The sequence below is a fragment of the Hibiscus syriacus genome, unplaced genomic scaffold, assembly GCF_006381635.1.
Source record: "Hibiscus syriacus cultivar Baekdansim isolate YM2019G1 unplaced genomic scaffold, ASM638163v2 tig00010263_pilon, whole genome shotgun sequence".
Classification (NCBI taxonomy): Eukaryota; Viridiplantae; Streptophyta; class Magnoliopsida; order Malvales; family Malvaceae; genus Hibiscus; species Hibiscus syriacus.
In genome coordinates, this window is record NW_024062210.1 from 572,082 (window position 1) to 599,845 (window position 27,764).

General features: G+C 33.1%; 2 protein-coding genes and 1 pseudogene across 3 annotated transcripts; 2 read left to right on the forward strand and 1 right to left on the reverse strand.

Moving 5' to 3' along the window:
• Positions 1–13,101: 13,101 nt before the first annotated feature.
• Positions 13,102–14,334, forward strand: LOC120203672 (heavy metal-associated isoprenylated plant protein 20-like). The gene is made up of 3 exons (XM_039203862.1): positions 13,102–13,257; positions 13,339–13,414; positions 13,898–14,334. Exons 1-3 carry the CDS (start codon positions 13,108–13,110, stop codon positions 14,188–14,190), a joined length of 519 nt encoding a protein of 172 aa, XP_039059793.1. The 5' UTR covers positions 13,102–13,107; the 3' UTR covers positions 14,191–14,334.
• Positions 14,335–15,724: 1,390 nt separating this feature from the next.
• On the forward strand, positions 15,725–20,958 carry LOC120203721 (uncharacterized lipoprotein syc1174_c-like). 2 transcript variants are annotated; one of them, XM_039203912.1, is made up of 10 exons: positions 15,725–15,887; positions 15,969–16,103; positions 16,196–16,297; positions 16,656–16,784; positions 17,122–17,298; positions 18,565–18,705; positions 18,946–19,131; positions 19,436–19,507; positions 20,160–20,330; positions 20,574–20,958. In XM_039203912.1, the coding sequence occupies exons 1-9, from the start codon at positions 15,756–15,758 to the stop codon at positions 20,307–20,309; spliced, it is 1,224 nt and encodes a 407-aa protein (XP_039059843.1). In that variant the 5' UTR covers positions 15,725–15,755; the 3' UTR covers positions 20,310–20,330; positions 20,574–20,958. The 2 variants fall into 2 exon arrangements, with proteins under 2 accessions (XP_039059843.1, XP_039059842.1); XM_039203911.1 differs by having other exon boundaries at positions 20,160–20,327; positions 20,572–20,958.
• Positions 20,959–23,365: 2,407 nt separating this feature from the next.
• On the reverse strand, positions 23,366–26,415 carry LOC120203815 (annotated as a pseudogene).
• Between the last annotated feature and the right edge of the window lie 1,349 nt (positions 26,416–27,764).

Consider the following 27,764-nt stretch of genomic DNA (forward strand, 5'->3'; position numbering starts at 1 on the left):
TCACTTTAGCAGTCATTGCAAGAGAAATGTACCAACAAAAATCTTCTAGTTCATCCTGATGATGTTTATTTCTTCCAGTAAGGTTGTTACACTGGATGCCACCAACAACAAGGTCGAGTCCGTTAAATCTACTCATCAATTGCTCCAACCGATCACATTCAGTTCTTGAACATTTCAAGGATATGCCAAGACAGTAAAAGGCAACCTCTGCATCACTGATCCCAGAAAAAGAGATAGAACATTGATACCACCGAGGAACATGTCTCTAGCAGCTCCTCATGTATAGGTTTTAAGGAAACCTAGAAGCATTTCCACCTCATCAGGTTCAAGTGGAGTAACTTTATTTCTTCCAACCCATACCAGATTCTATTTTCGGCACTCATCAAGAACATATTTCTGGACACTCGAAAGTGGCTCATCATCGCAAGCTTCAAGAGCCTTTCAGATCATTTCTGTCAATTTGTCACTTCCTGTACATGTTTGTAAACAGTTTAACCTTGTTTGTGGATCCCGGGAAGGCCACCATTTTGTCAATGGAAAAGCATCATGTATGGTGCGTGGAGAAATCAGAATAAGAGGAAATATGTTCTCAATTGAAAGATTATGAATATAGCCATTTTTCTGTGCAGCAACATAAAAATACTTCGAATCTACAAATTCTGGCTCTACATTGTATAAATATCATGATATTTCGGTCCAAACACCAACTGGAGCAAGTGCCACTTTCTCGAAGTAAAAATAAGGAGGCCCAAAAGCATCTTCTGGAAGTGTTCTTTGAGTTATCTGATCTGGTTCGGTGAGAACCTCAAAACCAATCATTGGAGTTGAAAGATGAACTGCATGATCGTCTTCATTAAGAAGCTTCTTTTTAAGCTTCCTCTGTTTCTTCCTTTTCAAAAATCATAGCCCGAGTTTCGTCTTTGCTTGTAATTGGGGTCATTGCATAATGAATTCCTATCTTCTACCGGAAGAAGTGCGTCAGCAGCCTTAGCCATTTGATCAGCACATATAAAATCTGTCAACTCTGCAATTGATAAATCCGGACCACATCTCTCCATGGCTATTGAAGCCTCAACATCTGAGTATCCCATTTTCGTCAAGTATAACAGTTTATTCTCCTCATCAGAATCAAAATTCAGGATTTTCTCTGTATCAGAAGAACTATCAATATTTTTGAAATCATCCTGAAAGATCGCTTCATAATCAGATGAGTAGTTATCAGAATCAACATGTTGCATGAGTGTGGATTTTCATGAGCATGTATCGCTGTATATGTAGTCTTGCTATTGCATCAGATTACTGTTCACATGGATTGGTTTCTTTCTCACAGAAAAGTATATTCCAGAAATAGCCTTTACTGAAAATAAGGTTCACTGTATCATCCTGGAATGAATTACCAAGCGATTTATATCACTCTATCCGACTAAGATCCCTTCAGATCTAAAAAATGGGCACTTCATTCAAAAGAGACGCATATCTCAGACGTTTCTGTAAGAATGGTTAAGCACTTCATAAGTTTATGATAAAATGAAGAGAATTCCTCAAGTTACTTGACAACTGCTGTTTAGTGATATCAGAATGAGAGTATTCAAGATAAACATATTTGAGGCACGGATAAAGCCATAAGTACCCATAATAGTGCATTGTCATAATTGGACCTTGTAGGGATCATGTTATTCCCGTCAAATAGACATAGAGAGTGAATCAGAAGTAGAATATTGGGGCATCTCGAAAGCCCATTTCAGACAGAAATGTTTCATGTAGGGCATCCTGAAAGCCCACGTCAGTATGAATATTTGATCATTCTTGAAGGTTCATCTCAACAATAAGTAATACGAATGCATTTTTAACATCTGTATATGTACATGTTAAGGCATTTTTGAAGGCTCAATTCATACAGATCCATGCGATCCATCTTGAAAGCTCATTTCAACCAGAAATAGAATGGTGGGGAATTTTGAAGGCTCATAGTAATATGAATATTTGTGCATTCTTGGAAGCTCATCTCAGCAAGAAGTAATATTGAGCATACTTTTAACATCTGTATCAGCAAATGTTGGAGCATTTTAAAGGTTACTTCAAACAGATCTATGTGGGGCATTTTGAAGGCTCAGAGTAACAAGAAACAAATGATGGAGCATGCTGAAAGCCCATTTCATTCATGATCAGGAATGTTGACACATTTTGAACGTTTGTATTAGCTAATGCTGGGGCATGCTGAAAGCCCATTTCAATCAGAATCAAGAGTGTTGACACATTTTGAACGTTTGTATTAGCCAATGTTGGGGCATGCTGAAGGCCCACATCGTCATATGTCAAAGATCATTTGACATGAACAAATATTTCCAATAAGACAGAAAATAATGAAGAATAAAATGATGAAATAGTGACAGTGGAGCTGACTATACATTATTGTTTCGTTCATCAGACAGTTACATCAGGATCATATTGTTGAACAAATATCTACTCAGCAAGAATGGTTTCAAATACTCAATCTTCTTAAATCATGTGTCACAAAACAACATGTTCTTTGTTAAGCTACATCACTGTTGCATGAATAAGGATGATCCCCAGGCAAACCATTTGATCCAGGGTTCAGTTTCTCAAAATCTCGGCTTTGAATTTTGTATGTCGGTGATGACTGGAAATATTTCTTTGAGATTCCTGACAGTTAGTTTCAATCATGTTGTTGAGATCACGAAGCTGTTTTTCACATCAGTGTTTGTTTACTTGATGATATTGAACAAATAAAGAGGCTCAGCTTATGTTATTCTTATTCCTGTTGTTATCAGGGTTATCATTACCAGCCAGGGTGAACTGAGTTTTCATCTATTTGATTTTTCCTGTGTGTTTCATCCCCAGCAGCAAGAATTCCATAAACCTCCTTTTGTATATGGATCCTATAGCTGAAGTGTTTCTACTTTCTACAATGCTCATTTCAGAAGAAAACGTGATCGATATTACACTTACCCTTGATCGAGATGATATCAAGATCAGTCGGTATCTCTTATTCAACTCGGCACTAGCATATATCGTGAATTTGACCAACTTTTTGGTCATACCAACATCTTACTTGTATCCCCACTAAGTTTTGTTCTCAAGTGGTCTTGTGACATCATACAAAAGCTTTGAACACTATGCAAAGAGCTTCATTTGATTGAAAATTTTGAGCAGAAGCCACATGAAATGATGAATGTATTGTTAAATGTTTACGAAACATTTGTGCAGAAATCATAAGAAAATGATGAATGTGTTGTCAAATGTTTTACAACAAGAAACTAGTGGAGCCAACTAAAGTTGAATGACAAGTTGCCTTGTTCGAGATCCAATTAGATGTAGAGACATGAAAGGAATTAGGATACATCCTCCTTATAATGTGTTGCAAGAGTCAAATCAGAATAGACATTGCTCTCCTAATTAATCCCTGCTGAGTATGACATATCTACATCTACACTTTTCAAATATGATAGTTTCTTTCTTCAAAGATGGTAGCATATCTCTTTAAAGATGATAGATTCTTTTTTCAAAGATGAAAGCTTTATTGGATTTCTACACAAGTCCAGACAAAGAAAGTCGGTTTTATCCAGACAAAATGGGGCATCAAGATCATAGTTCTGATTACGGCAAGAGTTCCATAAATGAAACATTTCTTCTGAGATTTTAATGCAAGCAAAAAAGATACAAAGATAAAAGATTGATCAGAGGGTTCTTCAGCTTTATGGCATATGTTGCTACACTGATATCCAAAGGTAACCCTGGAAATAAATGATCAAGTGAAGGGAGACCAAGTTCACCACTTTGAAGTCGAATGAAGATTGCATCAACATTTATGCATTCATCAAAACATCATTTACACAATAGACAATGCATTACATTGATATATCTGAGTGCATTCAAACATGAAGTTTTACAAATCTTCGTATAAACAAGAAGATTCATGATGAAAAATACCTTACAAGAAGAAGGTAGAATTCAAATCACATCAGGAGAGGCAAACATCTAAAGAATAGATGGACGCAATCCACAAATGAAGCATTATTTTGAAATGGGCCATGTTACCCAATCAATAAATTATTTCAATGAGAAAACACTTTCCAAAGTTTCTCATTTAATCTTTTCTAAAAATGAAATTGTTGAAATAGTAAGAAAATGATTTCCATAGTTTCTTACTTAGTAAACTACTTCTCACATCTGTAAGCCCTTCAGTGCATGATGTCTTCAAAACCTTCAGGTCATCTGTAAGCCCTTCAGTGCATGATGTCTTCAAAACCTTCGGGTAATCTGTAAGTCCTTCAGTTCTTGAAGTTTTCAAAACCTTCGGGTCATCTGTAAGCCCTTCAGTGCATGATGTCTGTAAAACCTTCGGGTCATCTGTAAGTCCTTCAGTGCTTGATGTCTTCAAAATCTTCGGGTCATCTGTAAGTCCTTCAGTGATTGATGTTTTCAAAACCTTCGGATCATCTGTAAGTCCTTCAGTGCTTGATGTTTTCAAAAACCTTCAGGTCATCTGTAAGCCCTTCAGTGCATGATGTTTTCAAAAACCTTCGGATCATCTGTAAGCCCTTCAGTGCATGATGTTTTCAAAAACCTTCGGGTCATCTGTAAGCCCTTCAGTGCATGATGTTTTCAAAAACCTTCGGGTCATCTGTAAGCCCCTTCAGTGCATGATGTTTTCAAAAACCTTCGGGTCATTTGTAAGCCCTTTAGTGCATGATGTTTTCAAAAACCTTCGGGTCATCTGTAAGCCCTTCAGTGCATAATGTTTCCAAAAACCTTCGGGTCATCTGTAAGACCTTGAGTGCATGATGTTTTCAAACATTTCCATCATACCAAATGAAAAATTATTGTTTTTTTCGTCTTTGCTCTATTCTTGTTAACACAAAAATAAGCAAAGAGGGGCAGCTGTAAACACTAATTTTTCTTTTTAGTTAAATTACTTAAATTATTTTTATTAAAATTATTATTATAAATATTATGATTATTAAATACTATTATTATTTACAAGCCCAGACCAGAACCCAGAGGCCCATTTACAAACCAAAACCCGGATAGCCCAATTATAACCCTAAACCCAATTAAGGTTTCTATCCCAACACCCAGCCACCGTAGATCCTCAACAGTTGGATCTAATCTGATCCAACGACCCTTATGCAGTCCAGCAAAGAAACCCTAGGGTATCATAACCCTAAGGCCACGTCCCAACCGCCGCTGCTTCCAGAAGACTCCAACCGCCTCTCCAGCTTCCAGACACCGCTGCCAAGGCCATGCCACTGCCAGGTGTTCAACTCCGATGATGCCACCATGCCGCCGCCTTCCTAAATACTCTAGAAGCAGCCCCACGTCGAAGCCCTATGGTGAGTCACCACCATAGCTTGGTGACTCACCGCCAAGAGCTCTATTATTCGATCCAAGGTGAGCTCGGTAGTGGCTATAAAAGCCACCACACCTGCAAAACGAAAACAGGGAGACACGGACATCAAGCAACAAATACCAGAAAATAGACAGAGCAACGGAGAGATACCGAAAGGGCAGAAACAAAAAAACAAGAAGGGAGAACGAGGAGCCATCGACGAACCCATAATAACCATTGACAAAAAAAAAACAGGAAGAAAGAAGAAGGGGTCGAAGGAGTTACTACGGAGGAGAGCCCAATCGTCGTCGGAGACGTTCCAACCGAGGTAAAAGCTTCGGTTTTCCTAGATCTATGGAAATCTAAGGGTTTTTAGTGAAAACGAAGGTCGAAAAAAGCATTAGGACGTTGGGATTCGTATTCTGGAGTAGTTTGGGAGTTCCGGCCACCGTGAGCGGTGGCCGGCGATGTTGGTCGGCGACAGATTAAGGTGGCCGGCCGGAGTCTGTTTTCCCTCAGGTGAGGGAAATACAGAGAAAAACGAGAGAGTTTTTAAACTCTCTCAGTTAAAGAGAGGAGAAGAAATTAGAAAATGAGAAGAATGGCCCTACGGGCCGGCCAGAGTTGGGTTTAAATACCTCTCCCAAAGGACGCCGTTTTGAGGAGGGGTACCCATGTAATTTCCCACATGGTTAAATCCTTTCCACAGTACCCACTATTTTGTACATTGTCATTTTAATCACTGAAATCAATTTTTGAAAGTTTTTAATTTGGTCTCGTAATTTTACTTTATTTCTAATTTAATCATTGCCTGATTATTTATATATTTAGGGTAAATAATCGATTTAATCCCCTATAATTTGATTAATTTATATTTATATCCCTAACTAATTAATTAGATTAAATTACACTATTAACCATTATCTTTCATAATATTTCAAATTAGTATCTTTAATTTTAATACATTATATTTTAGTTTTAGAATTTTAATTTATTTTATTCATTATTTATTTGTAATATTATTTTATTATTGCTTTTGATATAATTAAATTGTTACTTTCATTATCATTATTTTTTATTTTCATCTTAGTTATATAAATATATATACATATATTCATTTAAATAATAATGTTTATTTTCAATATCAAAGAAAATGTCAGTCTTAAAGCAATTGGATATCCTATTCTGGTATTTTAAATAATTAAATATTATAAAAATTATAATTTAGTTTTATTTAAATTATTTTTAGAAAAGATCATTACATTTTTAATATTTATTTATTTATTAATATCGAAGAAAATAGTTGTCTTAAAGCAACTAGAAACCCTTTTATAATATTCTTAAATAAATAAATGTTCTATTTACAAAACTATCTATATATATATATATATATATATTTAATATTCTTTCGATTAAAATACGAAATAACAGGATCATAAATTAAATTTATATTTGAATTCTTAAATTCTATTATTAGAGACAATTTATAATTAATAAGTACCAATTTAGGGCGTTGTGGGGGTGCTAATTCTTCCCTAAACGTAATCGACTACGAATCCATTTTTATTATTAAAAAGAACGAATCTTTGGTTAAAAAACAGATCAGTTTATCTTTTAACTGATTTTTTCTTAAAAACTCTTTTAAAAGATAATTTTTAGGTATTCGACCTACCTGACCCAAAAGGCCGATGGCGACTCCCAAAACATTTTAAAAACCATTTATTCACATTATTTTTCCCACCAAGTAAAAAATTTCGTACCTGGGCGAAAACCGGGTACGACACGTTCTATACACATTTTATTTGTCACGTTGATGTTAGAAGACGAATTCATTTATTGAAAATCCTCTTCATGTATTGCTATCATTGTTCCTTCTCTCTCATGGCATTCCACATCATTGCATACAATACGAATACATTACTGCTGTTCAATCCTCTTCATTGTTCCGTCATGTTAATTTTGAACGATGTGTATATTTATCCCCTTACGAAAGATACATTGGCCGAACATTTACTAAAGATTTGGCAAATAATAGGATTCACAAAAATGATATTAAGACGTTTACCGAATCTTCAACCAACTCCGCCAACCTGGCCTTGTGTTTCTGTGCCACGATTCTCTCTAATTTGCAAAGTGTGCTTTTTTACAATCTTTATCAAGTAATTAATTTTGACTTTAGATAGAATTCAATGTAAAAAAAATCCGATCAAATACATAAATATTATATATAAAAAATAAGATTGTCAATACCATTCTTTGAATCATTATTTCGGTAGTTCTTTTTATTTATACATACAATTCAATTCATTAAAGTACTAATTTAATGTAAAATAAATATTAAATACAATGCATTTGGGCTTTGGCTTATTGGATAGTGACAATACGATATATCATTGATGTTTAGATATTATTCAATTCTCAAATAACATCTACAATAAATTATAAATTATCGATTTAAGCAATTTTATCAATGAGCTTAGTTAAGTTTTTATTTAACGGTCAAAGATCAAATCTAAGCTCAGAAATTGCATTTAAGTTATAAGAGATTGAAACACAAGATTAAGGGTATCGTTTAGAGTCGGATTATAAAATTAACATGCTCATTATTTTATCAATAATTTGTTTTTACATGAATCAAATTTCTTAAATGAACCCAACACACTTCAAAGGTTATCACACAGTTAACACAAATGGCGAGGTCCATCTATATATATTTTCACTGGCTCGATCTTTTACACGATTACTATTGTTGCGATCTCATGAGAATAATTGACTTCCTTCACCTCATCCACGTTCATGCCTTGTCATGTTGATGCTGACTGACACACTTATTGGATCCTTAATATAAGACCTTACATCAATCAATAAGCACATACGTCACAATATCAAATATATAGGACTCACAACTCACTGTGATAACAGCCACAAAGGGCTCAAACTCGGAAGGCACTCCGTTGAGGAGTGTGGCAATTTGTTTGACCTCCGACACTAGACTTCCACTTGCGGAACTTGATGATATAATTTAGGGGGTTAACTTAAAATTATAAAAAAAATCAGAGGTTTAAATTAAAATTTTAAATTTTCTTGAAGGATTTAGTTTATATTTTTCCCAAAAAGTTAAGATCTAACAAAAATGTTTGAAATTTTGATAGAGTTAATGAGAATTTTTAAAAGTTATGGGAGGATATTTAATTAAAAACATTTAAAAATTTTAAAGTTAATATGAATTTCTAAAAAAAAATTAAAGAGTCTAAATTATAATTTTTAAATTTTGAGGGCCCATGACCCTTGTTAGTCTCTCTTGTGTTCTGTCACTGTGGACAAGAGATCACAAATCTTCTTGATTTATGTTATGAACTCACATATTGATAGTTTCCCTTTCTTGGGATATCTCAACCGATAATGTAAGCTCATTATTTTAGTAGTAGTAAGTTTAAATACAGCTTGAGAACAATACTCCTTGATATAACATTTGTCTCTACTTTTACCGATTGTGGTAGAATTAGCAGACTTATAGTGGATAATAACCATGATGCTATATAGCTATCCTACGTGTTGTACTGATTATATGTTAGATTTGTCACCAGTTGTCCACTCTCATCTACCTTTGTCTGTGGTGGAACAGATGTAAATTCATAAAAAAAAATGCTCAAGTTCATAACCTCAAATCATGAGAATGACCTACCGCTTTCAAATAAGGAAATTAGTATCGTCAAGACGAACATTAACATACTTATTGGCAAATGTTGCTTCCGCTTGACGATTTACAACTTGAATATAATCACTTTCAATGATAGGTATGATTGTTGAATTAGAAGGGTTGATCACCACGAAAATTGATCTGAGCACAAAAAATTATATATTTTTTACTTGATTTTCTATCGGTGTTTGGATCAGCAGACTCTGATACCGTACAAAAATATAAGATACAATTTCTAAAAATAATTATTTATAAAGAAAATACTACATAGGAAGACGATGACAAGAAAAATACAAAGTAAACTAATTTTTTTTTTAAGAAGCAAGAAAGAGACCAAAAGATAACGCTACAAATAATGAAGTGAGCAAGTACAATCTTCAATGTTGCAGGGAAACGTGATGCGAGTCTTGAAAAAACTGATGCAATTAATGGTCACGGTTGGAGCGATGAATAATAACCATGAGAAACAAATGACAATGATTGCATAGAAAAAACTAGGTTTGCTAGATTTAAATAAGGAAAAATGTAAGCTTAAAGATAACACAAATCTCGACCCTTTATTCTTCTTCCATTTATATAGTCCAATGCTCGAATAAGTCAACACTATAAATTTGACCCACAATAAAGCCAACAAACTGAATACACTCTAACAACCTAACCCACAACAAAAAGTTAGGTGGTGTTTGTTTTCACTGTGCAAACTCTTCAAAGCATTTATGTCTGCGTCGCGCAGACATTAGGCTTCGCAGACTGTTTGTTTTTTAGAAGACAGAAGCTCTTCAAACGTCTGTGCGAGCTCTTCTTGGTGCAGACTTGGTTTTATGTCTTCAAACCTCTTCAAGAACAATTATAAAATATAGTTATTTATTTAAATAATTTAAAATAATTTAATAAGGTTATTTATTTTAAAATAATTTATTTTAAAATAATTTATGATAAAATAATTTATTATAAAATAATTTATTTTAAAATAAATTATTATAAAATATGGATTGATTTATTTTAAAATAATTTATTTTAAATAATTTATTAGTATGGATTGATTTATTTTAAAATATGGATTAATTTATTTTAAATAATTTATTAGTATGGATTGATTTATTTTTAAAATATGGATTGATTTATTTTAAATAATTTATTATTATGGATTGATTTATTTTAAAATATGGATTGATTTATTATTGTAGTTGTATGGATTGATTTATTTTAAATAATTTATTAGTATGGATTGATTTATTTAAATATGGATTGATTTATTTTAAATAATTTATTAGTATGGATTGATTTATTTTAAAATATGGATTGATTTATTATTGTAGTTGTATGGATTGATTTATTTTAAATAATTTATTAGTATGGATTGATTTATTTTAAAATATGAATTGATTTATTTTAAATAATTTATTATTGTAGTTGTATGGATTATTTAAATTTCAGTATTGTAAAACTAAAATTATTTAAATCTCGGTATTGCAAAACTCTTTTAAATTTAAAAAATCAGTTTATTTATATTTCAGTTCATTTTAGCAGTCTGCAGACGTTAAAAAACAAACAGTCTTCTTCTTGCAGACAGTAGACTTTTGGTCTACTTCTTCTACTGCAGATGCCTGCAGATGTGGTCTGCAGGCCTTTTACCTCTGTAAAAACAAACACTACCTTAATAACTCAAACCACTTCAAAAACAAACATAACGGCATCACACAACCAAATTAACTGGACAATGTAAAGCTGACGAATAAATAGCATTTATCTTAATATATCGTACCTAAACATATCATATAATCACGATTGAATTAAGAAATTTATTCTAAATAATCCTAAAATGGACAATAATTAAATATTTTATCAAAATAAAGTTAAAACTATTAATTCATATGAGAAAAATGAAGAATCAAACAAAATTAAAACATATAAGTATGAAATATAATAGTAAAATTTTTACACACGGGAGCAAAAGATAGTTTAAGAATTAGACCTCGAAGGCAGTGCCGCAGTGGAAATAGGATGGATCCATTCTTGATAGTCAGCAAGGTGTAGGAACGAGGGGAGCACGACAACTTTTTTAGCTACTTCGACATATTTTTCACTCTATTTTTCAATTCCTCATAAACATGCAAAAACTAACTATTCACAAAAGTAATTATTTTTTTAAAAGTAGTTTGAAGTGATTATTAGATAATATTTATTTAGATTTTTCTTAATTAATCGATAATATTAATCTTATAATTGTAATTATTTAAATTTAATTTTTTAAAAAAATATTTTCTTCTTTTACCACCAAAACTATTGGTGGATTGAATTCCTATATCCTCTTAACAGTTGTGATGTGTTACAAAAAATGACGAATTCCTTCTAGTAGGGTTCAAATCTCAATGAAATTTACTATTTATTAACACGAAACACTATTCTAGTCAATCATTAATAAATAAATAGAAATAGAAAATGACATAGAGGCATTATGGAGGTGGGGAAGCATTCCGTGAACCATGAAAATCATCCTCGAAGAGATGGTTAAATGTGTGCCTTGTAGTTGTCTGTAAGGTACATGACCCATTTCATTAAATCCCGTCTCCCACTCATATTTATGCCAAATGGCGAAAATTCTATTATTTTCTTTCTTTCTTTCTTGTTTTTGTTGAACATTATTGCTCCCATACTCATTGCTTTCTAGACTCAAAACACATTTCCCTTTTTACCATAAACAGGACATGATAAAACTTGAGCATGCATGTACTTTTATGCAGGTTAATTATTTATTGTTTTTATTTATTATTTTTGCTAAATTTAAGAAAAAAGACATTTCATGAGTTACTTTCCTTAAAAGTCTGTCATTAAAAGATGGATTAGTAGTTTTCTTAAATACTATGGTTTTGCAGTTTTATTGTAAAAAGGTTTGGAATACCTAATGATACACGACAATAGTTTACATTTAGTGGTAGTTTCCAATAAAATCTAAAGCTAGCATCACTAAAGACTTGACTACTCATACATTTCACCCCATTAATTACGTATGGATTGAGGGGTGATCTAGATAGTTATATCTGAAAATTTTAAATTAATATATAGAATATACAATTCTTTATAATTTCAATTGACAATTTATTTGTGTTACTAAGATTTTAGAAGTTTATTCATTTTTTAAATTTTAAAAGTTTACCTCTTTAACATAAGATCATGTGTTCGTATCTACTAATAATTTTTTCGCTTAAAGTTATTTTAACATTAAAATAAGCATATATTGAAATAACGTTTTATACATTATAATAATTAATTTTAATTATATAAATTAATATTAATATTATAAGAATTGATTTTGAATATATTTACATACTGACTCGTTATTATTAAATTATTGATATGCAGTTTCCATTTTTTTCCTTATTATATGTGAAATTATCTGCTTTCTCCATCATAACTAGTAAAGCAATTATTGAACACAATAAAAAATAAAAAAACATGGTAGCAATCTCTCCACAATAAAAGGTGGGGGCCTAGGGGGACAAATAATTTACATATTATTTTGTGGAAGATTGACCTATTGACACTTAATATCATGTCACCCATCACATTTAATGCTTCAAACAGAACATTAGTAATTAAAATTGAAGAAACTGTGAACTTTTAGCCTAACCCAATTGTTACTTAACATTATAAGGTTTGCGAAGAACAACTGTACGTAGGCCTCTGTACAGGAAATCAACGCGGATATTCAGCTCCAAAGCATTAAAACATTATAATATTTCCCCCCTTTCTTCTCACCAAAGCAAACAGGCAGACGACAGCTCCATATATTAATTAATTAAGTGATTAATTTTTATAAATACTAATAAATCGGTCGCACAAAACGACAAAAACCAGAAGATGGAGTTGTAGTGCCATGATAATTCGGAGAGATTGAGATGATTAAGGGACAGAAGTCATCATCATAATTTATCATATATGTAAACTCCAACCACAACTTGGTTCTAAACTAATATTGATTTATTCTCCTTTTATATGACACCATTATCGTTTTTCCCTCCTATAAATATCCCACCAGCATCACATATTTTGTTCCATGTCCAAAGACAAACACACTTCGACACCTCCATTTCTCTCCTTCTCAGATTTCTGTATCGGAAAAATGGGTGCTTTGGACTCTCTTTCTGACTATATTTCTGATTTAATAACTGTTCACAGCAAGAAGAAGAAGCGTAAAGTCATGCAGGTATATTATTACATCACTTCATCGTGCCTTTTCAGCTTGTTTTTTTTTCAAGCTTGCGGATTATGTGTTTTTGATATGCAGACTGTTGAGATCAAGGTTAAGATGGACTGTGATGGCTGTGAAAGGAGAGTCAAGAACTCTGTTTCCTCCATGAAAGGTGCAGTTTCAAAGCTCTCGTTTTTCTTTAAAATCTTGTTCTTCACCTTATAAAACGGGTTTTGTCATCCCATTAAATAATTAAGTCAAAGGAGAGGATGGTATCTCTGACAGCTTCCTTGTATGGTTCTTCCCGTACTGCAGAAGTCTTGAATTTACCAATAAATTTAGTCTGCTTTGACAAGAAAGGGAAACATGTATGTGTATATTATATATATATATATATATAAGGAAGAGAACAAATAAGTTTCTCAGGAAACAAAGTAGCGGTTGGGAAATATTTCATCTTTCTATTTCGTGTTTCCGGACATTAAAATTTTAAAGTCCTTTTACCCTAATTAATGTATTACTGATTCTCACAAACCAAATACACCCTTAACAAAGTAGCAACTGCACACATATTTAAAACTTTACCGCAAATTGCTTCTTTCCATTTAAAAAAAAATTATTCATAGTATTTTTATTTTATTTTAATCTTGATTAGGCGTGAAATCGGTGGACGTGAACCGGAAGCAAAGCCGAGTGACCGTTACAGGATACGTTGAGCCAAACAAGGTGCTAAAGAAAGTGAAAAGCACCGGGAAAAGAGCTGAGTTTTGGCCATACGTCCCTTACAACTTAGTGGCATACCCTTACGTTGCTCAAGCTTACGACAAGAAAGCGCCGTCGGGGTACGTCAAAAAGACGGAGCAAGCATTGCCGAGTCCGAACGCCGTCGATGAGAAGTTCGTCACTCTCTTTAGCGATGAAAACCCCAACGCATGTTCCATCATGTAACCAGTTTTGACGGCCAAGAGCTTAAATTTGTTGTTTAGGACAGGTTGAGTTTTGGTGTTTGATGTCTTTGTGAAGGATTTTTTCTTTCTTTCAAATTTTCGTTTTTAATGTTGTAATGCGTACGGATTTCTTGTAATGAACTAATTGCAATTAATTTACTTAGGTTTTTATATAATTATAAATGAATACACACCTTTGTATACTTTTCATAAGTTCGTAGCATGTATTAGGTAACTTTGTATACTTTTGTGAAATGTAAGATTAAATATCAAAATCCTCATTTAAATAAAAAGCACAAATGGATCATCTTTATCGAAAAAAAAAGGATGATCATCATCAAGATAACTGAAGGACATTCGACATTGACATGTATCCGAGCCCTTGACTTCCAATCCCTGCGGGTGTTTGCCATGTGCTTTTGTCTCAGAACTTCAAAGTTACTGAAGTAATATTTGTAATTAATAAATTAAAGTAACCCTTAGCTATTTAACAGTTGTTTATTTTGTGGTTTAATTCTTTTGGAGTAATGGATTAGGTAATTCTTTGATGGCTACTTTAATTTAGTTAATTGTTTCGTATGGTTTCTCAAATCAACTAAACTATTTCAATCGACTGTCATGTTTATTTAGATTAGGATGGAATTATTACTATAAGTTTTGTCTGTTCAGATATCATGAGAAACTAATGCCACATGGGTTACTACAATTGGAGTTTGTGCTCAGCCGTCAAAGTAGTTTATTGTGGGATAACGTATGACCATGCGCCTTCGAAGAATAACCTATGACCAAGTGTATCATTTAAGTACCTAAAGATATACTTAATAATCCTTCAATGAATATCATGTGGTTTGTTCATATACTGATTGACCTTATTGACACCATAAATTATGTTTGGTCGGGTAAGACATACATACTACAATCACCCAATTATGCTCCAATAAAGATGAGCATCATCATAGATTTTCCTTTGCCAAACTTTGAATAAGATGCTATTTTATCAATTGTATTACAGGTAGAGAAACGATCACATTATTATTAAACTTAAATTAACACCAAATTTAAACTTCAGTAATATCTTTGGAGGGGTACAACACAACTAAAGTAACACAAATAACTTCAATACAAGAAAAAAGCTAAAAAAATAATTGTAAGGAATAAAGCGATCAATCGGGATGGACTAGGGTTTGATTAAAAAAAATAAGTTGGGATCAAACTTTACTCGATCAGCGTAAATTATATATGTTTATTTTAAAATATGATTTTATATTAACATTTATATAATTAGATTTCAAATTACATATTATAAAATATTTAAATTATATTCGGGCCGATCAAACGGCAGAATACAATTTATGGTCCACGTCGGACTCGAACCGGATAAATCAACCGGGCCATGGATAGGAAAGGAATATAGGGGCAAGACCGTCAATCCGCGAAGTGAGAGTGGCCTTCCGCCTTTGCCGCGTGGGTTATCCATTTCTATCTTTTGGTCATCCAAAAGTTAAAATTAAGGTAGTCGAGCCAAAACAGCTATATCATTTTAATATTTGTTTCTTCCGCCAAACAATGGCGGCAACGGCATATCTCAATCTTTGCCGTCCGTGGCAATCGCTGCCGAATCGTAATCAATTCGCCATCAAATCACGACCGTCCATCCGACCTCCCATCACCTGCTACGCTCCTCACTCCGCTAATAAGGTCAGTTACTTAGTTCTCTTAACCTTTTTCTTTTTTTGATTGTAGAACATACATATATTTTTCTTTCGGGAACGGATTCAGTGTAAGAGGAAGTACACAAGCGTAATGATAGTGCCGACGGGAGTGGGGGCCAGCATCGGAGGATTTGCCGGTGATGCTTTGCCTGTTGCTCGAGCCTTATCCTCTGTCGTTGATTGTCTTATTTCACATCCTAATGTAAGCTTCTAAGTTTTCCTTTTCGTTCTTCGTTAAGGTTTCAAATAAATAAAATTTTATGGGATGAAATTAATACTATTACTATTTTGTAGGTTTTAAATGCAGCAATGTTATACTGGCCCATGCCCAATGTAATGTATGTTGATAGATTCGCCCAAGGTTTATGGGCTCTTGAACCTGTTCATCAAAACAAGGTTTTGTTTATTCTTAATTTCTCATTTCCTTATTCGTTTCAATTTTTTTTTAGGTTTGAGTTTCAATTATTTTTTCTTTGTTGATAAATGTTGAACTCTTTTATGATTTGTAATGCTGCAAGTGTACAAAAAATATGAAAAGTTCATATTGAATGTAGAAAAAGTAAGAGTTTGAAGGGTTAAAGGAGAGGAAACAAAAAGGAAATCAGCAGGATTTTGATGTATTTGAAAAATAATGATGAACATTCAGTTTGAGTTGGTACATGATATGCATTATTACAATGTTACTCATAGTTTCATAGTTGGTTGTTTTAGGATTCTAAGCATTTAACTTTTCCGATATTTTGACTTGATGCAGGTGGGATTGGTTCTTGATGCTGGCATAGAAGAGCATCTTCGAACCCGCCATTTGCAAGTGGCTGATGCCACAAGGGCTTCCCTTGGATTGCCAGTTGTTGAATATGTTGTCACTGACACCCCATTAGAGGTACCAATTTGATTTAGTTGAGAAAAGATATTTAAAGTTCTGAACTCTTAACACAAACTGTAAAATATTTCAAGCAATAGAATTTTATAGTTTCTGCTCTATGCTGGTACTCTACTGGCTAAAAAAGATAAACATCAATTACAGTATATTATAAATTGCATCTCCTTGTATCAAACTTGCACTATTGCTTTCATGTTTTGGGGAGAAACTTTGAAGGTTGGAGCTGCCATGTCACTGCTTAATATTGTTGTTCTTGATCTTTGTTGATGAGAAAATTTGACTTTATAAAAGCCAAGAGAATAACCTGATGCTCTGTAGACTAAAACAAGTTTTTCAGGTAAAAAAATGGATCAATCCAACTACTGGGCAATCAACGGGTAGGATTAAACACCCTGATTCTTTACTTCGGGCTGTTCAGAATTTAGTTGAACGATCACAAGTGGATGCTGTTGCTGTTGTTGGGCGCTTTCCAGATGATGAAATGGATGATCTTGATGACTATCGACTTGGTATTGTAAGGCAATCATATCTCCTCCTTGATTTCTTGAGTAAAATGCAAAAAATTGTTATGTTACCATTTCAGAAAGTATTCTAATTAGATGTTTTATTCAAATTACCTAACTATTGACATCGTTAGAAGAAGTCCTCTAATTAGTTTTGCAATTACTGGCTTTTGAATATCATAGATTAATAATAAATGCTAATAATGGCTTTCTTTCTCCCCTCTCCTTTTCTCTCTGCACAGCTTTCTGTTCTCTTGTTAGTGATTTGTATTAATTTGAAATTTGCATTGAAATTGATTTTAAATGAGCTCAGTACTGATGAGCACTGCTTGAGCCATGGCTATAACTTCCCTTGCATTTCCAAACTTTATTACGATACCTGAGCTTCATTGACATAGAACATGTACTCTCAAATAATAAATAACAGCCTCAAGTAAAAGTATGTAAATCTTGACCCAAATCTCCATAGTCTCATGGATTCTTAAGCCTTCTGTTTCAAATATCAGAAATTTCAGTATCTCATAAACCAAAACCTAGTGGACATTGAAATAACATAGGCTTTAATAAGTCCCTAAATTTATGAGAATTGATTATCCACTGCCGTTATGGACTATATTAAGTTGAAAATTGTTGGTGTATAACAGCTTAAGGAATACTTTCAAACTATAGCACTCCATTGATAATCTGAAATCCTCAAGAATTCTCAAAATCTATGTATCAGAAACAAAATCCTCCTAGAAACTAAAATAGCATAGGTTTTTTCATAAGTTAAACCCTAACACTAATAAAAACACAATAGCTAGTCACCCTAAAACCCTAGTGCTTGAAAATTAATCAAAATATTAACTAATAAAATAACCTAAGTTATCTAATATATCCTAAATTTACATTAAAATTACAATTAAAACTAGAACATATTAATAGTTTAATCTTCAATGATAAAAACACAATAGCTAGTCACCCTAAAACCCTAGTGCTTGAAAATTAATCAAAATATTAACTAATAAAATAACCTAAGTTATCTAATATATCCTAAATTTACATTAAAATTACAATTAAAACTAGAAAATATTAATAGTTTAATTCTTCAATGGCTTGCCTTCATCCCCCCTTGGATAAATTTGACATTTGATTTTCTATTTTTAAGTCTCATTTGATTACCAATTCCGTGTTCATCTTTAATTTAGAAGGGATGTTGTATGCCGCCTAAGCCACTTCTGAATTTAATTTGTTTTAAAATAGTTTTATCTGATACCAAGTCATGCACATGCTTTCAGGGAATAGATATATTGGCCGGAGTGGAGGCAATAATAAGTCATCTTGTGGTGAAAGAATTTCAGATACCTTGTGCACATGCGCCTGCACTATCTCCCCTTCCTTTAACCTCATCTCTTAGCCCAAAATCAGCTGCTGAGGAGGTTTGTGAAGTTTTATGAAAAGAATTTGTGTTCTCCCTCCCTCGTGCCACATTGATAGAAGAGCATAATAAATAGATTAGACAATAAAAAAGAAATATATGATTAGTTGTTCACTATTTTTTGACTGAATATTTTACATTGCTTTTATCATCACAAAGACACACATCATATATGCATACTTGCATGCATGCACTCCCCTGCATACTCATGCTTATGTCTCTATTTCATTCTTTTGACCAGATAGGGTACACATTTTTGCCATGTGTCCTTGCTGGACTTAGTAATGCACCACAGTACTTGGTTAGAAACCCGGAGTCCTCGGCAAAGGGTTGTATCTTTGCCAGTGATGTTGACAGTGTTATTCTTCCGATAGATGCTTGTGGAGGAGATGGTGCTCTTGCTTTTGCAAGAAGCAAGAGAAGTAAGGTACAAATTTGTTGGCAAACTATCTATGCTTTTCCTTTTATGGTAAAAAAAGGGACAAAATTTATCTAATGATTTAGATTCATAAAAATGTGTAATTTGTAGCTCAACCATTAGATTAAAACTTTTCCTTTCATTTCTACCAACTGAAGGCAAATGTGGTTACTAGCATTTTGACTCCATACTTTCTTGGTTAACCAAAAACATCTTATAATGTTAACCATTAGTAACTTCAATTTGCTGCAAATTCTATATACTGACATTCCTTTATTCTCTCTTCACCCCGCCTTTTTTTCCCTCTTTACAGCCTCTAATAATTTGTGTGGAGGAAAATGAAACAATTCTAAATGACACTGCAGATAAACTTGGGATCAAAGTGGTATGACATCTAATTTTGGCTTAATTTTTTATTATCACTTTCTTTTTTTTTCACTCGATAATTTTATGTATCACCAATGATGCGTAATGGTTGATAAATATTCTCTTGAATCTTTTCTGAAGCAACATGTTTATTCTCTCTTCTCTATCCCTCATGTTTCCACATTTGGTCTCCCTAAAAAAACATTAACAGTTGAGAATGATGGCATTAAAATGAGTGAGACAGACGAGTTACAAATCTGACGTGATTGCAAGATTCATAAGTAAATATTTCACAGAACGAAAAGAATGGAAGAAAAAAAGAGAAGGAAAATCTAGTATGTATTTCATTAACACGGCTTAATTATCCCCATCAGTTTCATTCGACTCCAACCTCACAGCCATTTGTTTATTATTTCTAGAAACACTGATGAAAGCAAGATTATCTGCCATCTCGTCTTTAATGAAAGATACTTGTTCGTCCTGTTGTGTTCAGAATTTTTATTTTGTTAAACCAGGTTTGAAATGAAGATATTTTTCCTTGAATTTTTATTGTCAGAGGCCATGTTTATATAAAAATGAGGTGCTGTAATTGAAGGCAGTGGAATGATACATAGAATTAAAACCAAAAGCGTAAACACTTGTTAACCAATGCAATGCCATCCTTTGTGCAGATTAAGGTAAAAAACTATTGGGAAGCCATTGGTGTAATTGCAGCTCATAAGGCAGGAATTGACCCGAATTCTCTTCGTAGAAACAGAATTCGTAACATTCGTCTCTCATCTGTTGTTCCAGCTAATGGCTTTGCAATTTCAACAGCATGATCCATCAGATAACCGTAAAAGGTATGGGAAGTCTCCAAAGAAAACTGAAGAAGCATCATATTAAATGAGATCATCATTCATTGATTCACATAACAATGGAGAAAATTTTTGTTCCTTTGATTTATCTATTTGGTTAGGCCTCAAGGTAATATATAACATGCTTATGTTGAATATATATATATATATATACCTTAATGCTTGAGGTTTGACTGAATGTAGTTTCCATATCCATGATGTTGAAGGCACGGTGATTGACTTTTGCAGGTCTAAAGTTGAAGTTGATGAACAACTGCAAAATTTGATTCTGAAGCTAACAATTTTTGAAAGGAGCACCACTGGAGTCTGGAATACAATGTTCTGCCTTTGATGGAAAATAAAACTATTAAGTCGGTGCCCCTAATAGTAAATTTTTCCCTTGCTTAGGTTCGATCCCAACCCAACCCAAAACCTCATTTTGTTCTGCCAATAGTTTTTAACATTTACCATAAATTTATTTATTTTTGGCTATATATATTCCTTATCTGAACCCAACCCGGATTAATTCATAAATGCTTCTAGTAGATTATGAATACTGTTATATGCATATCAGACTATAGCTGGTAAGTCCTGCAATATCCTATTAAATAAAGGTTATATAAACTGTTTATCACACGGTTTAGGTAAATAGCTAGTTTTATGTATTTGGCCACTTGTATTCATTAGAAGGAAACTTTGAAACCACGTATGTTTTAATTCCCCACCATTTTCTATTGCGATTGATAAACAAATCACATACTTTCTATAATTTTATATAGAGAGAATGAAACAAAATGATTAGTATATCGTATGCATCACTCCAATATTAGTATTGATGTTGTGGGATGAAATATTTGGCCGTGTTTCATTATGAATTTTCAAAGAATGATCGTACAAATAAAAAATATCAAAATCTTAAAATTAATTAATTTTAAAATGCATAATTTATATTGTATTATGAAATACAAGAAATATAATACTACTACACTATTTATGTAGTATAAGAAATATGGATACGGTATGAATATATTAAAATCTAATTAACAATCAACAGGATTGGTTCAAGTGATAAGCAGCTTGATATCACTTGAGTAGGTATCGAGTTTAAGTCTTTGCGTATGCAGAAAATCTCCACTGAAAGACTCACCCGCCAAAATTAGGTATGCTACTCGGGTCAGTTCGAATTAGTTAGGACGAAACCTTGAAAACTGTAATGGCAACCAAAAAAAATCTAATTAACACAATGTACTAAGATATATACATCCAAGTAACATCTCTTAAATAATATATAATATTTTAAATTATTATAATATATTTAAGAATATAATTTACTGGTGTAATTGTCAATTAAACTTGTGGTGTATTAATAAGCCACATCACATTAACGCTATTTAAGATCGATCGGAGATAATTTTTTTATTATAAGAAAAATCTATTCAAATTATTCTAAGAATTTTAGGATATGAATCAAATTCGAATTCTAATATATGAAAAAAAAAACTTCATAAGTTATTGACATCCGATACCATGCATGAACTTGTCCGAAGCTGGTCCAACTCAGCCATGGACCTACTCGATGGTAACCAACTAAAACTATCGTTATAATGCTAATTATATGAAAACTGTATTTGCATATATGCGCATTTTGTCTTAATATGTTATGGTGTAGCTAAATCTATATGAAGTTTATTGTATCTTGATTTAAGGATGAAACTGCCAAAAGTTTTTCTTCCCAATTTTAATGTGTTATATGGAAGCTGGAGACAGGTTTAGGGAAAACCCATATGGTCAGTTTCATATCTTAGAGGAGGTTCAAGAACGTGTGTTTCATTCATTCATTTTTCCCTATATTGGCCAGCCTTTTTAACATCAACTTCCTTTTGTTTCTAGGTAGCTATGGTGAGAGCTCAATTGAGAGTAGCTGTTGAAAGATAAGGAATTCGTGAATATGTTTGGATAAGGAGTTGAGCTATCGGAGAAAGAATGTGATGGTACCAACCATGCAACTTCAGCACAACTGGATGGCATTTCAGAGAACTATGGTACCGTAAGACATGCCCCAGATAATGCAACTAAGATATTGGAAAGAGTGATCAACTCTTCGAGCAATTCCACCTCTTCTGAGGTTTGCCTTTCAAATGAACCCGATTCCGAGAAGCATGAAGATTTGGTTTCTAAAAGGGCGTTTGGTTCACATGGTGTGAAATTAACTTTAAAAATAAGATTTTATTAGAGTGTCATATTTCTCTTGTATTGTACTAACTTGCAATGACGGATTTAGAAATTCAAAAATTGGGGTCCAAAATTTTAGTACTCATTTTCTAAAAAGAATATTGGATATACATATTTCTTTATTTTTTTTCTTTTCTCCCCCTCAACACTTTAAACTAAATTTTACAATGTTTCTCAAATAGTGAAGATGCACTTTCTCTCCTAGAGGGCTTAATGCATCTACTCCTGTTACTTTATTTGGTTTGTTTAACATGAATATAATATTTTACCAAATTATACTTGTTATATATATTCTTTTCAACAATTATTGTTGATAATAAATTATTATTTAGTGATGATTTTTTTCGAACTAAATGCCGCTATATGGTTTAAGAAGAGAGTGATAATGGCTTGGATATAAGAGTATCCATTCATTGAAATTTTGATTCTTTTCCTACTTCAACTTTTGGATTACACCAAGTCGGTGTCTCCGTGTTAAACCTGTGGCCAAGTACCTCGGCATCCTTTCATAATTTTGCCTTCTATCTGAAAATCGCAATAGTTGGGAATGTTGTTATTCCTAATTTTCTTAGAAATTAGGCATGCAATTTGCCAGCATAGCGGAGTTGCCTGAGCGCTTATACATTCAGTGAAAGGTTCCCGACATTTAGATAGGATGAAGGAAAAATGGTAGCATCTCAATGTTTTGTGATGGCTAGAGATAAAATATTATAGTTTTAGTGAGGGCATCTCAACGTTCTTTGACCAGTAGAGAGATCGCGGTATAATCTCTTTAGTTATGATGAGTCAGAAACATCTCCACACCCTCGGCAAGTGAGAAGCTCCGGACTATGGTTCTGCTTTTGTCCTCCATTTCTTTGTTAAGCTTCAATGGCTTCGGTAAAGATGTTGAACTATTGAGTTTCTTCTGATAAGCAATCACAGCCTTCACAAATTCCCGCAGAAAGAAGAAACTCAAAATAATAAGGGATGAATTGTAGACAAACCTGATAAGCAGATGACATCCTAAATAATCTAATTCTTCGGAACCAGGTCGTCTCATTCTCTCCGGATGGAATTGAAGTCCCGTTATAAATAATTAAATATACCCTCTTCTGGGTTATATGCATCAGTGTCATATAACCCTTCGATCAACCCATCCGGTGCGAAAGCCATCGTTACAAATTGTTGTGCCAATCTATTCACACCTTGATGGTGATAACTATTAACCAATATATTCATTTTATCTTCTTCTAGAGAATCCTTATGTAACCCCCTAGACCCGGCCTATGCGTTTCGACTAAGTCTAGTGGATCACAAAGACATTCTCCAAAACCGTTATCCAATCAATGTAAAACCACATTATTCATGACATGAAATTATAATAAATTATAATTTTTAAAACTCAACTCTTAAATATAAAACCAATCAGTAATAAATTAATTTAAAACATATCTTAAAAATCAAAACCACGATAAACTGAATAGTAATAACAAAAGTATCATCATTATAAAATCAATACTTTAAAATAGGTCCATGTTACAAGAATAAAGTCAACTTGCAAGTTTAAAATATTACAATCAGATATACTTCAAGAGATATGTTAATCCTCCAAGTGCTCGAACCGAGGTATCTAACCAACAGTATCTGAAAGGGGAAAAACATTTTTGAAAGGTGAGCTAGGCTCAGTGTGTCCCAACATTACCATAAAATCACAATAGGTACATTAAACAAATCATAGTCCAGTAATTCTCACAAATTTGTAAAAGAGTTTAACTTTTGAAAATCATAGTTTAAACCCTTTTCTGGTACACCATCAGTAGTTCCCAAAATTATTTTCCATATAGCTTACTTTATGCACATAGCAAAAAGAAAGCCGACTTAAGGATAGGCTATGAAGCTTGTATCCTTAAGCCCAAGTCAATAAGTCCATATAGCTTACCCTAAGCACACAACAAAGGAAAGCCGACCTAATGAAACATCTTGGGTCCCTCAAGAGTCACATTAGGCCCGTTTATTAGCTTGATCAGAGCTATACAATTGTAGTTCAATCCATCCCAAAATCAATATTCATATACCAGTCATCAAAGTCCATAAATCATCAACAATAAATTGGTGTACCAACAATAATAAACCATAGATTTCAATGTACCATATTTCAAAACATATAAAACCATTATGTAGTAAACATGAACACACCTCGATAATGGGTTCAGATAGTAGATCTACTGATTGCTGGTTTCACCACGCTCTGTTACAGTTTTCGAAAGGGTGAATACTGGTATACATGGTTTAACTGATCTAGAAGAGCTGGGTCGAGCTGTTGAACGATCCGGAGAGTCTCTTGTACCTTCAAACAATAATAATTAATCAATCTCAAATCTTACTTAATTGTTCAAAGCTAAAATTCTTAAGTATATAAGCATTTTTCGGGTTTGACTATCATTTTTGGGTATTTCGAGTATGAATTTGGCCAAACGAATTGCGGAATCGGAATCAGGACGTCGAAAAACATAAAGTATGAATTTTCGAAAATTCATATTCTTGGTCAAAGTCAAAGTCAACCACTTTGACCGTCAATTTGGAGGCCTTCGGGTTCAAATTTGACGAAACGGATTCGGGACGTCAAAAACTATCAGAATAGGTATATTCGGAAAATATTTACAGTCGTTTAAGGGTCGGTCAAAGCCATTTTAAGTTTTGGTCAAAGGAAGTCAACGGTCAGTGGTCACGGTCAACGGTCGGGTCGGGTCGGGTCAGACCGGTCAAACCGGTTCAGACCGGTCAAACTGGTCGAAACCGGTCAAACCGATCAAAACCGGTTGAAAACCGGTCAAACCGGTTTCCAGCCCTCCACTCTCCTTGCGGCGGCGCGTGCGGCGCGTGAGGCCTCCTCCGGGGGTCTAAAAATTCCGGAAAAATTTCTAAAAATTATTTTAAGCGATTTTGAGATACTTACAAAGATCGGTTCAAATTTTTTGAATGGCGGAGAGCTCGATTTCAACTCGGCCGAATCTTTGACTTTGACTGCTCCACCTCCTCACGCGTCGCCGTCGACGGCGAACAAGGTTGACACCGACGGACTCGAAACGACACAAGGAACACGATGGTGCAGGAGGTGTCGTAAACGGAGCAACGATCGGCGGTGAATTTAAGATTTTCCCGGCGATAGAGCTAACAAAAACGTCGAGACTTTGACTGTAAATTCCCAACGTTTGGCAGCGTTTCGCTTCAATTAAATTGAAGGATTTGTTCCACGCTCGATGATGAACACAACGATGGTTTTAAAACGACGATCGGAATTTAGACGGCGTCGGAATCGGAGTTGGAAACGGCGTATGGAAAAGGAAAATTGGGAGCATTTTGGTTCTGAAAATCAGAACCAAATGCACGCATATAATCACCCAAAGCTACCGACTGTTTTAGGGTAAATTCAAGGCTTGGTCCCTGGATTTCCTTTACTTCTAAAATGGCCTATAAACTCTCATAAATTTTGATTTAGTCACCAACAATTTACTAATTTTCACAATTAACCTTCAATTTTAATTAAATATTATTTTGTAAATATTCGGGTTGTTACACCTTAAACAAGGACTACAAAGGAGTATTCTCCACTACTTTAACCAAATGTCCATGCACATCGTAGTTGTCATAATCCACGTGCACTACTCTTTGATTTTCCGGTAATTTCCTCGCCAGTTTTGTGTCAATATCTTGATAGAGTACCTCCGCAGGCAACGTTTAAAACCTGTGAACCCCTGCAAATTCCCAGATAAGGAATGCTCCTTTCTAGGCAAAGCTTCGCCAGCCTTAACTAGATTGAATCTTTCTCTTTATCAATGGTTGTGTCAATATCGATAGTAAATATGATTTTACTCATTTGGGTGGAAACATTATAATGTGCATTCTCAACGTTTAAATTATTTCTGTTGTGAGTTTCAATTTTAAAAAGTTAGAATCTATTGTGCTTCTATTCATATTTTAACATAGGAAAAATAAACAAGATAATCAAACTTCATCCCTATTATTCTAATTTCATCAGTTAGATTAACAATATATTTTTGTCTAACATGATAAAATATTTTAAGAAACTATGAATAAAATAAGAAATAAAGAATAATTTGATTGAATAAAATAAGATATGAGGAGTACCTTTTAGATTTTTACTATAATTTTGAACGAGACATTTAAAAATTGCTAAGCAAACTATTAAAAGCTCCATATATTCATAAGAAATTAAGAAGAAAATGAAAAAAATAAAGCATAAAATTTAAGAAATAGATCGTTTAATATATTAGATACCAATGATTAATTCAAAAATAACACTAAAAATTTAAGCTTTAAAAAGATTGAGGTAGAATTGAATTAGAAGTAGGATTGTAGTTTTTTTTTTATTAAGCTAAAGGTGATTACAAAGTAATATATGTTATGAGTAGAATTTTAGTTATTTAAATTAAACGAAATAGGATTATAGTTAAATTTTGGGTAAACTATTCGTATGACCACTTAATTATTATTTCCTTTCATTTTGACTATCGATTTCAAAATTTTGTCAGCCGTATCACATAACTATTTAAGTGTGTCAATCATGTCCCTATGTTGTATTTCTTAGAATGGATTTGGGGTTTATAGTAAGTTGAGTTTGGGTTTGTGTGATGTTCAGCTTTGTGCTTATTGAAACTTACCACCTCTACCACCTCAAGGTATACTCTTTTTTCCCATTTAGGATTAGGTTTTTTTTTAATAAGGTACTCGAGGTGATTTATTTTGTAATCGTTCGTGATACAAAGTATCATCTTTAAAAAAAATATTAACGACAAGTGACTTGATTGATACACTTAAATACTTAAATTGTTTGATTGACAAAAATTCAAGATCGGTAGTCAAAATAAAAATGATAATAATTAAGTGATCATACGAATAATTTAATCTTAAATTTTAATTTAATTAAACTAAAATTATTTTTTTGGTATGGGACCGGCCATGACCTGAGTAGACCCATGTTTGTATCCGCCCCTGTTCACAAATTAATATGACTCTTTCAATGTCAATTTCCGTGTCTGAACTCCTAAAAATATAACTTGTAAACTTATGGTATTTTGAGTATTTAATAAACTATAGTTGTGTTGGCATGTGTAAATTATTGTAGGGCTGTGGGATTGTTTAAGGGGGTTTATTTTCAAGCCAGAAATTTAGTTTTACTTATTATGATAATTAACGCAATGAAAA